Raw genomic sequence first — 14581 nt, 5'->3', positions numbered from 1 at the left:
ATCCAAATGCCCATAAAAGGGGGAAAAAAGGATATATCTGACTGCATGGAAAGAATTTTTTGAATTTTTAATAGGAAAAAAGACATAAATACAAAATACTGAACAAACAGTAGTGAGAAAAGTAAATTGCAACACAGAAAACATAAAGAGATCCTATAAATCCACAAGTAACCAAAGACAACAGTCAAAAGACGAATAGACAGTTCACAAAGAACTACAAATGGCTCTTACATATAAGATATATGCTCAACTCTCAATAAACAAATCTAAGATACCATTTTTCACCTATAAGATTGGCAAACATGGAAACAAAATGTTAAACATGTTGATGTATATTCTCCTGGTTCTACACACACAAACACACACACACACTTGAGGGACTTAATTTAAAAATGCTTTATATATTTTATATTTTCACGTATATAGTTCTCCTTTTGTGGATACATAAATTTGGGAAGGTTTGCAAAAATGAAAATATTCTGAATTTTTTAATATAATGTTAATATTTTGATGCATATCCTTGTTTTTGTATAGCTGCATGTGGGGAGTGGTTACAAAAATGAGAACATATAATACATGCTGTTTAAAACATGTTTTTCCCTCTTATCAAGAATACCTCTTTATGTCATTAAATGTCTTCATCACCTTCTGCATGGGCTTTTCAATACCCTTTTTCTGACTACCCTATCCTTAGTCTTCTCTTAGTTCATCCTCCATTTCACCTCTAGAATAATCTTTACCACAAGTTCTTTGGGTTCCCACTGCTGACCCAGATGCCTTAACCAAAACAGAACATGCTACTTCTCCAGATTTAGCTCTTGCAACCTTCTTCCCTCCATATTACATATCCATCTTCCATTGGGTGCGCCAGGCACTCCCACTGTTGCTCAGCCTGGAATCACTCTCCTAAATCTTCTTCTTCAGAAATAATCTATGTATCTTTCAAAATTCTATTAAAGACACCTCCTCCAAGAAACCATCCTTGGTGCTCAAAGTTAATACTTTTGTGCTCACAGCACTTCATTCATCTCTTAACTATAACATTCTACACTTTATGGTCATTTACCTGTTCACCAGTCTATCTCCCTAACTAGGCCACGTGCTTCTTGAGGATTAGGGATTTTATTTCTATAGCCATTGGATGGGGACTGGGATGGGGATGAAAATGAGACTAGTGGTCCTTGAAGAGTGTTTCAGGCTGAAGGCAAGTAGAAGGTTCTAAGCACTGAAAAGTTCAGAATGACAAGAGCATGAAGTGAGTGAAAAAGAAGAGAGAGGAGAGAGGGGAGAGGGGACAGAAGAGACAGAGGAGACAGAGGGAAGAGGGGAGGGAGAGACAGAAAGAAAGAGAGAGAGGTAGGCACAAGACGTAGTTGATCCTGGAAGCAAACTAAGGCATTTAGATTTCAGTCTAAGGTCCTGGGGATAACAGGGATTATAAACAGAGCTGTGGTTTGTAGATTTACTTTTGATAGATTGCTCCATTAGCAACATGGGGAATAAAGATTACTTAGGGCACTACAGTAGTTGTACAAGAAATGATCATGGCTTAAACCTGAGTGGTGTAAATGGGGATAGAGAAGAGTGAATAGAGTGTAGAGAGGGGGATCTAGAAAATGAAAATGTTCAGGGAGTAAGTAGATGTGGGAGACTGGCAAAGGAAGCAGTCAAGGGTGAAATCTAGATTTCCAGACTTCTCTGCATATAACACAGAGTGACCTTGTTGGTCATTTAATCTCTGTGTATTTAATCATCGGTGAAACTGGTTTATGACACTGATCTACTAAACTTCAAAGGATTCATATTAGGATCAAGTGAAACACTATACGTGAAGGTGCTATAAAAACTATATAGTTTAATTACATTACATTAATGCAGAAGTGGCAATTACTTAACACCCTCCATGTCTGGCACAATACAAAGCATGTTATACGTGCAATTGCATTTAATTTTCTCCAAGATCTCACTTACCCCTACTTTATAGATTAGGAAACAGAGTCAAAAAAGCTTAGTAACTTGTCCAAGGTCACCTACTGGTAAATACTGCAAAACTAGAATTCAAACTTAAATTGTTGGACTCCAGGATTCTAATATACCACCTTGCCTCACTAGAGTTCTTTCCTTAAAATTTTATTCTTTATTGAAATCCCTCCTGTATCAAATAGCTAAACATCTGTTGACATTTCTTCCATGAAGTATTGAAATGGATCTGCTCCCACAACATGACCTCTTGTTTGAAATTCTCCAAAGACATTCTAAAGTTCTCCTATTCTAGGAGCATCTCTGCTGTCAGCACAGAGCCCAATTCAGATCCTCTCTCTCAAAAATGAATAAACATTAAAAATAAAAAAATATTAAAGTTCTCTTTTGTATCATATAATGAAAATAATTGATTTGTCTGAAAGTGTGATAACGGAGACTAGAAGAATGACACATACAAATAGATTCCCTCTACAGAGATCATGTGGATTCTTCTGTTTTGCTGAGACTTTGTCTAAGGCCTGGTATGATGTTAGTGGAGATGCCTAATTAAGATTCCAGTATTTCTTCATTGTGGATTTCTTGCATTCATAGTGACTTAAAAAAATACCGCATTAAAATACTGTTGATCTCAATCACTGAGTGTTTGGTGCCCCCTTCAATTTTATCTCAGGAGACCCACTCCCTTTCCCTACCTACAAGCACGTGCCTGAAATTACACAATCTTCATCTCTGCTTATGTCTCCCCACACATCTCCAACACTAGTTAAATAAATCTGCATGCAAGTAAACACAAGTCTCCTGTGTAATGCTATTACTCAAATTTATATATATGCTTTTATGATTCTCAAATATACAAACCCACTTAAAAGCATTATATACCAGGATACTCACTGCAGCTTCAGTAGCAGAAGACTGGGAACAACCTAAATATCAACCAGTAGACGGCTAGTTGATGTTGTCACTCTTACAAAGAATATGATTCAGCTGCTAACAACGAGGAATCCCTATACGTATTGCCATGGTACCATCACCAAGATACTTTAAGTATAATATACACCAACAGTGTGTATTATAAATTGACATTTTGTGTGGGGAAAATGCTTATATTTATATGCATATGAATTTGTAAGTTCAGAAAACCTCTCGGAAATTCAGAGTACATAATGGTAATTGTGCTTGTCTATAAAGCAAGTTGAACATGAGGGAGGAAGGCATACTTTTCACCAGATACCCTTTGGCACCTCTGAGTTCTAACAAGCTTCGTTACTACTTATAAAAATGAAACACAAGGCATTACTGAATACCTAATATGGGGGGGGGGGGTACTGGATACTAGAAAACAATGGGAGAAATGTTTCAGGGTTTTTTTTTGTCTTAAAAAGGAGTCCTCTCAAAGAACGTACACGACTCACTACTCCATCAAGTTTAAGTTTTAAAACCTGCCTTGCGAGCCTGAGGCCTCAGCAGTGTCCGGAGCCCAAAGGGTGGACTGACATGCTTCTCGCATAGCACCAATCCTGCAGCTTGGTAAATAGGCATCGAGCATTTTCTACCTTGCATTCTATCTCATCTTCTCTAGGCTTAAAACATTGGGCGAGGGCCCTTATCGGATTCGCTTCTGTATCGCCACAGCACCTAGAAGCCCTACAGGCACACGGTATCAAGTCAAGAAAACGCTAGTGACGGGAAGCAGAGAAGCAAGGGGAGGAAGCAGGGCAAACCGCGCGAGTGGGGGAGGGAGAAGTCCACCCTACACCGGCGGCCAGAGACCTCCAGAAAAGAGCGGCCCACACTGCAATCATGCCGGGGGGCGCGCCGCCCACAGGCCCAGCCTGGCGCAAAAGCGGCCGCGCGCCCCGCCCCGCCTCCGTCCTCAGGTCCCGGGACGGCCAAGCTGGGCCAAGACGGCGGCGAAACCGGAACGCTGCGAGCCCTTTCTGCCTGGGAACAGGGTCTTCTCGTGAGCAATGGCGCCGGGGCCCGGCCGCGAGGGGCGGAACGTCAGGCGCCGCGAGCCAATGAGCGGCGCTGGCCGACTCGCGGCCCAATGGCAGCAGCGCGGGCACGCTGGGGACGGTCCGGGCGCGCCCGACTTTTCCAGAAGACCCGGGTAGCGCCTCCAGGCCACACTGAGCCGGCTTTAGGCACTCCGCACGCCGGGTCTCCTCCTCTTCCTGTGGTGGTTAGCTATGGCGGCCGTGAAGACCCTGAACCCCAAGGCCGAGGTAGCCAGAGCCCAGGCGGCGCTGGCGGTCAACATCAGCGCGGCCCGGGGACTGCAGGACGTGCTGAGGACCAACTTGGGGCCTAAAGGCACCATGAAGATGTAAGGCGGGGCCGGCGGGTAGGGTAGGGCGGACACCACGCACCTCGCGCCGTCGCGGGCATGGCGGCGGGGGCCACGGCCTTGAGCTCGCCGCCCCTGGGCCTCTGCTCGCGGCTACGGCCCTACTTACCCGCATACTCCTGGGTCGCGCCTGTTTCCTGCCCCGGCCGTTTCCTTTTGTAATCGATGCCGTCTCTGCGGAGAACAAAGCTGCCCGCGTGCGCGGCGCTCCCCCGCGCCCTGGGCTCCAGCAACCCTAAGGGTTCGGCCGACTGTTTCTCTGAAGGGAGGGGGTGGGCACTGCATCATTCCTATTGCTGGGTAGAGAGAACCAGCCGCGTGGCCCCAGCTCCCTAGGTTCTGGGTAAAGCCGGATTTGAATGGGACTCTTAATTTGGTGTCCGTTGAAAAAGTCACACTGTGGTTCATTTCTGCCCATTGAACAGGCTTGTTTCTGGTGCTGGAGACATCAAGCTTACTAAAGATGGCAATGTGCTGCTTCATGAAATGGTGAGAGACTGCTATACTAGGTCAAAAATGTCTTGGTTTTCCGTATTACGTGTAATTTGCAAGAGGATTTTTAATGTTCATTTTCAAAATAGGAGAAATCACTATTAGCCCTCAGCAGGTCTGGAGGAAGTAGAAAAGGAATATTATCGGTAACAGTACTGACAGTACAGTACTCCCCAGAACAGTACTGACAGTTCCTCCTCCCCAGGAGGAACCCTGGGGAGTCTGATAACTTATTTTTGAATCCCTACTCTTGCCATGTAAGTCCTTGGTTAAAGGATGGTAGTTACTAAAATTTATTAAAATTTGGAAAACTAAGCGGTTGACCCAGGTAGGTGCAAAATGTGATAACACGGCTATACTTTATTATTATTATTATTGTTGTTGTTATTATTCATATGCTATTTTTTCTCTTTATAAAACCGCAGTTTCTGTCTGGTCCATCTCCACCTCCAGCTGAAGGGGAGACAAAACTCTTTGCTTTACCGCTTTTAAGTCTCACTGACCCAAGAATATAAGACTGTTGAGAGGAGCAATTGTTTTACTCTTCCCTAAGTTTCCAAAACCTGGCACTTAAAATCCAAGAAAGGAAATGACTTGCCTGTGTTTTGAATTCAGAATAAAATTTAGGGTTTTGGTATTAGTGTACCATGCCTTCAGTTTGCAGATATTTGTAAACATCTTCAGTAAGGATCAGCTAACCTAGAAGGTTAGTTTTAGTTTGTTTTTAGTTGGCTAAGTGGTGACCTGTGCTAGCAGACAAACTGTCAGTGTCCCCAGAGACAAAAGGCTGCACTAGGTTAGTGGAGAATAGGAGATTTAAAAATCAAAAGCAGTACAGGAGCATTGTTTGGATCCTTTGTAATTAAGAATCTGTGGGTGATGTTGGAGACATAATGAATATCCTGTTCTCCCAAAACGTTTCTTCGGTGATGTAGCATTCACCGATGATCTTTACTAAAGGAACTTTTTTTCTTTTTAATTATTTGTTCCGTTCCAACTGAACTGGAGGCTGCTGGGGTTTAATTTTAGAAGGAACCTGGTTTAGGGGCGCCTGGATGGCTCAGTTGGTTAAGTGTCCACCTTTGGCTCAGGTCATGATCTCACAGTTCATGGATTTGAGCCCCACATAGGGCTCTGTGCTGACAGCTCAGAGCGGAGCCTGCGGTGGATTATGTGTCCTTCTCTCTCTGCCCCTCCCCTGTTCGCATTCTGTCTCTCTCAAAAATAAACAAACGTAAAAAAATATGTATTAAAAAAGAAAAAAGAAGGAACCTGGTTTATTGTCACAAGAGCCATAGATTTGTCATAAAGAAGCATGCATGGATTTGAAATTATTTCTTACTTGTAACTCACCTTCAATAAACCTTAACTAAGCCTCAGATTTCCTCATCCGTAAAGTGGAGATAATCCACTCAAATCTATATGTGAATGTTTTTATTACCATAAATTGATGTGTAAAATAGTTAATGGTGAGTTTTAAATCAGCGCCGCATGTAGCTGAACATTTGGGCAATTTATGCAAATAGATGCTCTTAAAGGAGTCCCTTCAGATATTTTAAGGTATATTTATTTGGACTGTTTGAATTTAAGTAATTTTCTTCTTTTTCTACTTCCAGCAAATTCAACACCCAACAGCCTCCTTAATAGCCAAAGTAGCAACAGCCCAGGATGACATAACTGGTGATGGTACCACTTCCAATGTCCTAATCATTGGAGAACTACTGAAACAGGCGGATCTCTACATTTCTGAAGTATACATGATTCTTGTGTTTCTGTGATAGTTATGTAAACATGAAATAATCTGAATTTTATTTATATAAATTTATGTGTTCATAGTAGCTGAGGCAGTATAGTAGAATGTAAAGAGCAGGGGGCTTAAATCTTGGAACCAGAGCCTGGTCTTATACAAGTTTATTGTGATCCTGGACAGATTAAAGAACCTTCCTTGGCCTGCAGGATTTTTTTTTTTTTTTTGATCAAGTGGCATTGCATATGATTTATATATGTCTATAACATAGATTGGTAGTTGAGATCTAGAAACCAGATATTCAGGACTAGGCATATTTATAAAGAAAAAGCCAACTAAAATGTAAATTTAAATAAGAATTCACAACTTTTTTTTAGTCCTGAGTAGTTTGAAAGTTAAAGCAAACCATAGTAGTGATCTAATGCCAAGAAATTCCTGGGAAGAGAGGAAAATGAGACCCTTGGTCTCCCTGTTTTTGTTTGTAAGAGATGTGAATAAATGGTCCCCCTGAGCACAGTTTTGAGTTTGGGGCATTATTCCTTGTGGTTTGCACAGTGAAAACCCAAGTGTGCTTTATAGTTCCCTTGGTTTTGACTCTGTGCTACAGCAATGTCTGTTCTTTTCCTCTGCATTGAAAGGACTATCTATCCTTTTAAATGTATTCAGAAAGTCAGCACATTTTATTGTATTAAAGCATGTAAATGATCCAGAATATTCCTTTAAAAATTTACTTTGTCATCTAATTGAAGAACTCCAGTGTTAGAGATGATGGTTATATGATTATATGTTTGTAGGGTCTTCATCCCAGAATAATAACAGAAGGATTTGAAGCTGCAAAGGAAAAGGCACTTCAGTTTTTGGAACAAGTCAAAGTAAGCAAAGAAATGGACAGAGAAACACTTATAGATGTGGCCAGAACATCTCTACGTACTAAAGTGCATGCTGAACTTGCTGATGTCTTAACAGAGGTATGTTAAATGTGGCATTTGGTACAGTACACCTGTGTTGAAGACCCTTGATACACTTCCTAGTTTCGGTTACAGGATGCTATCTGAAACCTTCACCGTGTCAGGGCTCCTGGGTGCCTCAGTCCATTGAGTGTCCCAACTCTAGATTTTGGCTCGGGTTATGATCTCATGGTTGTAAGATGGAGCCGTGTATCGACATTGGGAGTCTGCTTGGGATTCTCTCTCTCCACCCCACCCCCACCACCCTTCTTTCACTCACGCACCCCCCCCCAGGCAAAAAAAAAAAAAAATTTTTTTTTAACATTAAAAAAAAAAAACATTCACAGTGTTATACCATGTGAAATAAGTAGTTTCCTTTTTGTGGTAGTGAGAGTAACTGATGTGTGTTCCTAAAATGTAAAATGAGAAAATCAAATAATAGTATACCTGACCAGGTTATAAAGATATAATCAGAGTTTCTATTAAAGGTTTATAAAATGGAAATTTTATTATGAAAAAAACTTGTGCCGTCAATATTTTTAATAAAATAGTGGGGATGTCAGTGATTCTTTACCTAATTATAAATTGAGATGTCAGGAATGTAAATGACTTCAATCCTTTACAAATAATGTATTCTGTTAGCTCATAGAGAAGGGCTTAGATCAGTTCAGAGATTTTAAAGAAACTGCGCTTCTCTGAAGAACAAGCAACATAAGTGTCTGGACTTCTACAAATCAAATTCATCTAATGGTTATGCTCCTATTGTAGGCTGTGGTGGATTCCATTTTGGCCATTAAAAAACAAGATGAACCTATTGACCTCTTCATGGTTGAGATTATGGAGATGAAACATAAATCTGAAACTGATACAAGGTAGGTGGTAGGATGCTATGAAATCCTTATGGTATGTTTCCAAATTTACAGGCACTTTTTACAGTACATCTGTTTTGACTTTTTTTTTTTTTGTCTCTGAATTCCTGTGTGTATTCCTAGGTGAATATTTAGTTTGCTCAGTAGTGTTTCCTCTTGAAGTTACTGGTATGATGTGTTTATAGTCAGAATGATTCTGAAAAGTGAGCTACATCAGTGATTTACTGAATTGTGGGATACAAAGCATAATAGACTGGTGGGGAATTTAAAATATATGTTTCAATGACCAAGTTAAAAAATATTTTTAGGGGCACCTGGGTGGCTCAGCATTCAACTCTTAGTTTCAGTTCAGGTTATGATCATCTCCTCTCTCTGCCCCCCCCCCGCCCCCCCCCCCCCCCCCCCCCCCGCACACACATGCTCTGCTCTCTCTCAAAATGAATAAACAAACTTTAAGAGAAATATGTTTTAAAGGAGGTAATCACAATTTGATAGCCAACCATTTGCAACTATTTCTCTGCAGTTTCCTGTACAAGATAAGGGTTGTTACTTTTGTTTGAATGGGTCGTGTCTGTTATGTTCTGGATATTGTTTTTTCATAATTGAACCTGCCTGGTTTCACCCAAAAGTCTTGTTCAAAAACTCATAAAGTTGTGTGAAAATTATCAATACAGTCTCAATTCAGTGTTTGAATTTCATTAATATATGTTATGTATCATTTAGAAATCAATAACTATAAATTATGTATTTTAACAGCTTAATCAGAGGTCTTGTTTTAGACCATGGGGCGCGGCATCCTGATATGAAGAAAAGAGTAGAAGATGCATACATCCTCACATGCAATGTGTCATTAGAATATGAAAAAACGTGAGTCTATAGCCCCTTACAAATGGAGTGGAGAGGTGGAGCAGCTTGTATTTTGGGCAAGTCACTTGTGAGATTACTCTGAGGATAGTAATGCCTCAGTTGGGTTTGGGTGAATTATAGAAAATAACTTCTGAAAACATTCCAGGGATAAGGACTGGAGTTAACTATTTGTTAAATCTCAAGACTAACCCAATTTCTTCGGCTGGTTTATCTTAAAAAATAAATATTTCCCTCCCCCCTCCCCCACCCCCAACTTTTTTTAAATAGAGAAGTGAATTCTGGCTTTTTTTACAAGAGTGCAGAAGAGAGAGAGAAGCTTGTAAAAGCTGAAAGAAAATTCATTGAAGATAGAGTTAAAAAAATAATAGAACTGAAAAAGAAAGTCTGTGGTGATTCAGATAAAGGATTTGTGGTTATTAATCAAAAGGTGAGAATGAAGTTTTACTTTATGAATGAGCCTGTATCATTCATTGTTATTTTTAAGGTGACTTCTTACTAAAACTAACTTGTTTTTGACACAGGGAATTGACCCCTTTTCCTTAGATGCTCTTGCAAAAGAAGGCATAGTAGCTCTGCGGAGGGCTAAAAGGAGAAATATGGAAAGGTACAGATACCAGATTATCTTGGTGATGTAAATTTTACTTATTTTGCAAGTTAACTGGGATTGCTTTTTCTCCTGTAATTACGTTTTTCCTTTTTTTATTGTGATAAAATACACATAATATAAAACTTAACATTTTACTCATTTTTTCTAATTATAATCCAGTGGCATTAAATTGCATTCACGTTGTTGTGCAGCCATTACATCATTCATCTCTAGAACTTTTCCATCCTCCCAAACTGAAATTCTACTCATTAAATAATAACCTTGTTTCTCCCACTCCTGGTAAATACTATTCTATTTTGTCTCTAAATTCAGTACCTCCTGTAAGGGAATCATGCAGTATTTGTCCTTTTGTGTCTGGCTTCTTCACTTAGCATGATAGTTTCAAAGTTCATCCATGTTGTATGGCATATGTTAGAATCTCATTTCCCTTTCAAGGATGAAGAATACTCCATTGTATGAATATATCACATTTTATTTATACATTTATCAGTGGACATTTGAGTTTCTTCTCAAATGTCCTGTTGTGAATAATGCTGTTGTGAATAATGCTGCTGTGAACTTTGGTATATGCTTGTTTTAATTTTAAACCATGAAATGTGTATGTATGTAACCATGTCGAGAGACAGCATCAAGGGGTTTCAAAGAACTACTTTTTCCTCAGAGCTCACCACAGTAAAGAGCTCTTGTTCGCCTTTAGATTTCTTATCAAAGGAGTATTTCCTAACTTTGAAAGCCTGGTTTAAATGGTGAGTTAGGAGAAAAGACTGGTTTTTAGCTGGTTGGTGGTGAATGGAAAGGCTTGAGTTAAAATACATTTCAGAATATCTCATTTCGGTATGTAATTCTGAAAGATCGCTTCCTAAAAATTATTAATCTCTTCAAACATAACAAAGCCACTTACAGGTCTCCCTTAAAACACTTCCAATATTTCAGGCTGACTCTTGCTTGTGGTGGAGTAGCTCTAAATTCTTTTGATGACCTAAATCCTGATTGTTTGGGACATGCAGGACTTGTCTATGAATATACATTGGTGAGTGTATTTTCTTTCTGAAGATGATAATACAATGATGTTTCGTTCATGAATTCATTCAAACCCAGAATCATATTTTTGATCTGTTTACATACATTTTGATGCTTATGTATAGTAATGATAAGCCATTGATGGGAAAAGTCACATTTCTTTTATATGAAGTAGTTTATTTGCTTTAATGTGATTGGTATGTTGTTTTCTTATTAATAAACTACTTATTCTTCCATAAGCCCCTCTTCATTCTTTGTATAACCATATCCTGTTTTTGAAAATATCTTTTTCACATAGGGAGAAGAGAAATTCACCTTTATTGAGAAATGTAACAACCCTCGCTCTGTCACATTATTGGTCAAAGGACCAAATAAGCACACACTCACTCAAATCAAAGATGCAATAAGAGATGGCTTGAGGGCTGTTAAAAATGCTATTGATGATGGTAAGATCCTTATTGTATATTCTTTTGCTAGTGTGAAAGGCATGGCTGAATACTGTGTTCTTTTTATCAGTAATTTACACAGCCAGACACCATGCAAAAGTAAACTCTTCCCTTTAAAATGCCTGTGATGGTATGCGAGGCTTTTATATAGCATATCATGATTAAAAGTGGATACAAATAAATGAACTAATGCTAAGACCTTGCAAGAGCTTCCAAGTACTAGTTAAATTGGGCCATTTTGCTATTTGATGTGTTGCTTGTATTGCTTTCAAGTGTAGTATTAACACTGTGGTGGTTATGCCGAATTCTCAAGAAATGGATGGCTTTTGTGTGTGTGTTTTAATTTTCTTAAAAATGATTCGGGGCGCCTGGGTGGCGCAGTCGGTTAAGCGTCCGACTTCAGCCAGGTCACGATCTCGTGGTCCGTGGGTTCGAGCCCCGCGTCAGGCTCTGGGCTGATGGCTCAGAGCCTGGAGCCTGTTTCCGATTCTGTGTCTCCCTCTCTCTCGGCCCCTCCCCCGTTCATGCTCTGTCTCTCTCTGTCCCAAAAATAAATTTTAAAAAGTTGAAAAATAAAAATAAAAAAAAAATGATTCTACAGTTTTGTTTTTTCTGCAACTTAGCATTTCTCTCCGTCCCCCCGCCCCCAACAGGCTGTGTAGTTCCAGGTGCTGGTGCAGTGGAAGTGGCAATGGCAGAAGCCTTGATTAAATATAAGCCCAGTGTAAAGGGCAGGGCCCAGCTTGGAGTGCAAGCATTTGCTGATGCATTGCTCATTATTCCCAAGGTATGAATACTTTAACAGTTTTCTTAACTACATCAAAATGATTTAGCTGATGAAAGCTTTTTGATAATGCCATTTTTATAATGTAGACTTTGAGTAAACAAGTTTTATTCATTTCTCCTTAACATAACTAGAGCCAGGTATCTCTTATCCAAATGTTTTTGGTTCCTGTGGAAGGGAGTTGAATAACTGAAGTTTCAGATGGCAGGAGATAAACTGTTTTAAGAGTTTGCAGTGTAGGAGTTATACTAGAGTACAGGCTTGCTCTTTTGTTTTCTCTTGTATGCTATTTTAGGGATATAGTTTATGACCAGTGTATTGCTGGGCTTGGGGTGGGTTAATGAGTTGGTTAGTAACAAATGTTCTATTTAGTTATTCTCTGATATGAACATAAATACTGGTCTATCTTAAGGGTTTTTTTGTTTTGTTTTGTTTTTACTAATTGGAATTATGGTTCTTATCACTTCTTAGGGTTCTGTCTTTTAAAGGATTAAATTTGTTTGTTTAGGTTCTTGCTCAGAATTCTGGTTTTGACCTTCAAGAAACACTAGTTAAAGTTCAAGCAGAACATTCAGAATCAGGTCAACTTGTAGGTGTGGACTTGAACACAGGTAAGAGAACACAGCTATTTGTAGGGGGAAAACTAGATTCAGGTGAGGTAAAATCAGGGAGGATAAAAAATGGAAACAAAAGAATGTTGGAGAAAAGTAGAGTGGAAGAAAGATAACAGAATCCTGCAGTATTTGTAAGACCTGTTACTGTCAACAGCATCATACATTCACATTAGTAGAAAGGATTTCTGGAATGAGGGAAATGGTAGGCCCATTTTGGCCAGTTCAAGTGCTCTACTTTAATATGAACAAACAAGAATGCATCTGGAAAAATGGAGATGTTCAAACATTTGGTAACCAAATAGCACATTACTATTACTGGATGTCTTCTGAGTAGAGATCGTAGTTTGGAGCAAAATTGGACTAATTGAGGAACTTTGGATAATGAGAATAATCAGTGATGAGCAAATCACAAAATATTCTGTTTTATTTGCATTCTGATCTTCCAACTTTCTGTGTGTGATTTGAAGAATACTGGGTTACTTTACAGGTGAGCCAATGGTAGCTGCTGAAGTAGGCATATGGGATAACTATTGTGTAAAGAAACAGCTTCTTCACTCCTGGTAAGTTTGAGACAGCCAAAACTAAACTAACCTTTGGTATGTTTAATTACATGGGTTTTTTTTTCATAAAAATGTAATCAGCTGAAAGTATAAAAACTAAACTAGCCTTCTATATTTTTGAGGGGAAAGGAGAAACTTAATTGGATATAATTTGCACAGTTTGGGGTTCATATGTCACATCTGAGCCATCTGATCTTTCCATCCCCTTTCAGCACTGTGATTGCCACCAACATTCTCCTGGTTGATGAGATCATGAGAGCTGGAATGTCTTCTCTAAAAGGTTGAATTGAAGCTTCCCTTGTGTCATCTGTATCATGAAGACTACAGAGTGATCCTAAGAATATAGCCATGGAATTTTCGTCCAAGCTTCAAATGATTTTCAAAAGCATTTTCCTTTCCCATACGAAAAAAAGAACACTGACACTCAAATTTTGAAGTTCTGAAATTATAATTACAGTATTTTTTTAAATTTCACTGTAGTGTACACCATTAAGCAGGCTGTTTTCACCCAATGAACAGGATGTTTTGCTTTAGCTTCCATGATCTAAAAGTACCGTGTTAGACAAGTATGTTACCTACCTTGTTATTAAATGTTCCTTGGAAAGCAAATTTAATGGTTTAATAATTTCTTCTAATTGATGTATTTTAATATATCTACTAGTTCTCCACTGTCAGGCTTGTAGGTTTTTATGCAAATATAAATAATACTTAAAGTAACTTAAGATTTTGAAAGCATCCCTGTTTCTTTAGTATTAATTCCTGAGTAAAACTGTTGGAATCATTTGTTTGGACTTTTAATGCTTTTAAGTACTTTTGCTAAAATGCTCCCCAGGAAAGTTGTACTGGGCAGAAAGATGGGTGAAGTAGAGGCAAGGGAGTTGATCATTATATATAAATAAACTGAAAGTATGAAGAGAGAAAACTAGAAATAGAGGAGACAGAGGGAAAAACACCCTTAAAGGCATGGGGGCTAAGGGAAAGGAGATTTTCACATGGACCATATTTTCACACCCCTGTCTGTACCTGTGCTTATGCTGAAGGACCTGCCCGACCATTCCAAACTCTGTAGTGTCGTCTTTCACCCAAGTTACTGTTCTCTCCCACTCGCTTCCACAAAATTGTTTTTATAGTTGGTAGATCTCATTCACAGCCCTTGAGAGTGAAGTTGTGTGCTGCAAAGCTTTGTGTTTTTGAGGACTTGGCAGTTGCCTACGGTGTGCAATAAATATTAAATTGAAACCTTTTCTGTGATCTTGAAATGGTATTCCAGGGCCCAAAAGGAATTTGAATATAAATGG

The 14581-nt window shown here is 39.2% G+C and overlaps 2 protein-coding genes and 2 non-coding genes across 6 annotated transcripts in view; 3 read left to right on the top strand and 1 right to left on the bottom strand.

Annotated features, from left to right (window-relative positions):
* Nucleotides 1–4572, bottom strand: part of PSPH (phosphoserine phosphatase) — a 51832-nt gene extending 47260 nt beyond the window's left edge. For both annotated transcript variants that reach the window (XM_023246265.2, XM_006942090.4), the window contains exon 1: nucleotides 4440–4572. In XM_023246265.2, coding sequence (XP_023102033.1) covers nucleotides 4440–4445 — 6 coding nt within the window. In that variant the 5' untranslated portion in view covers nucleotides 4446–4572. The remainder of the gene's footprint in view (nucleotides 1–4439) is intronic.
* Nucleotides 4056–14526, top strand: CCT6A (chaperonin containing TCP1 subunit 6A). 2 transcript variants are annotated; one of them, XM_003998612.6, is made up of 14 exons: nucleotides 4056–4309; nucleotides 4756–4819; nucleotides 6439–6573; nucleotides 7364–7537; nucleotides 8285–8388; nucleotides 9142–9252; nucleotides 9520–9679; nucleotides 9774–9856; nucleotides 10793–10889; nucleotides 11178–11325; nucleotides 11979–12112; nucleotides 12618–12720; nucleotides 13211–13283; nucleotides 13496–14526. In XM_003998612.6, exons 1-14 carry the CDS (start codon nucleotides 4173–4175, stop codon nucleotides 13566–13568), a joined length of 1596 nt encoding a protein of 531 aa, XP_003998661.1. In that variant the 5' UTR covers nucleotides 4056–4172; the 3' UTR covers nucleotides 13569–14526. The 2 variants fall into 2 exon arrangements, with proteins under 2 accessions (XP_003998661.1, XP_019676195.1); XM_019820636.3 differs by lacking the exon at nucleotides 4056–4309 and adding an exon at nucleotides 4550–4571.
* Nucleotides 7117–7250, top strand: LOC111558321. The gene has a single exon (XR_002739042.1). It is a non-coding gene; the product is annotated as a small nucleolar RNA SNORA22 (small nucleolar RNA).
* On the top strand, nucleotides 11365–11504 carry LOC111558320. Its single transcript, XR_002739041.1, has one exon. It is a non-coding gene; the product is annotated as a small nucleolar RNA SNORA15 (small nucleolar RNA).
* Nucleotides 14527–14581: the final 55 nt, after the last annotated feature.

Source organism: Felis catus, chromosome E3 (assembly GCF_018350175.1).
Source record: "Felis catus isolate Fca126 chromosome E3, F.catus_Fca126_mat1.0, whole genome shotgun sequence".
Classification (NCBI taxonomy): domain Eukaryota; kingdom Metazoa; phylum Chordata; class Mammalia; order Carnivora; family Felidae; genus Felis; species Felis catus.
Note: the sequence above shows the minus strand (reverse complement) of the source record. Positions and strands in the feature narration are given on the sequence as shown.

Coding starts and splice junctions, on each gene's coding strand:
- CCT6A (XM_003998612.6), top strand. CDS start 4,173: ATGGCGGCCGTGAAGACCCTGAACCCCAAGGCCGAGGTAGCCAGAGCC. Junction 4,820..6,438: donor ATGTGCTGCTTCATGAAATG/GTGAGAGACTGC, acceptor TTCTACTTCCAG/CAAATTCAACACCCAACAGC. Junction 8,389..9,141: donor AAATCTGAAACTGATACAAG/GTAGGTGGTAGG, acceptor GTATTTTAACAG/CTTAATCAGAGGTCTTGTTT.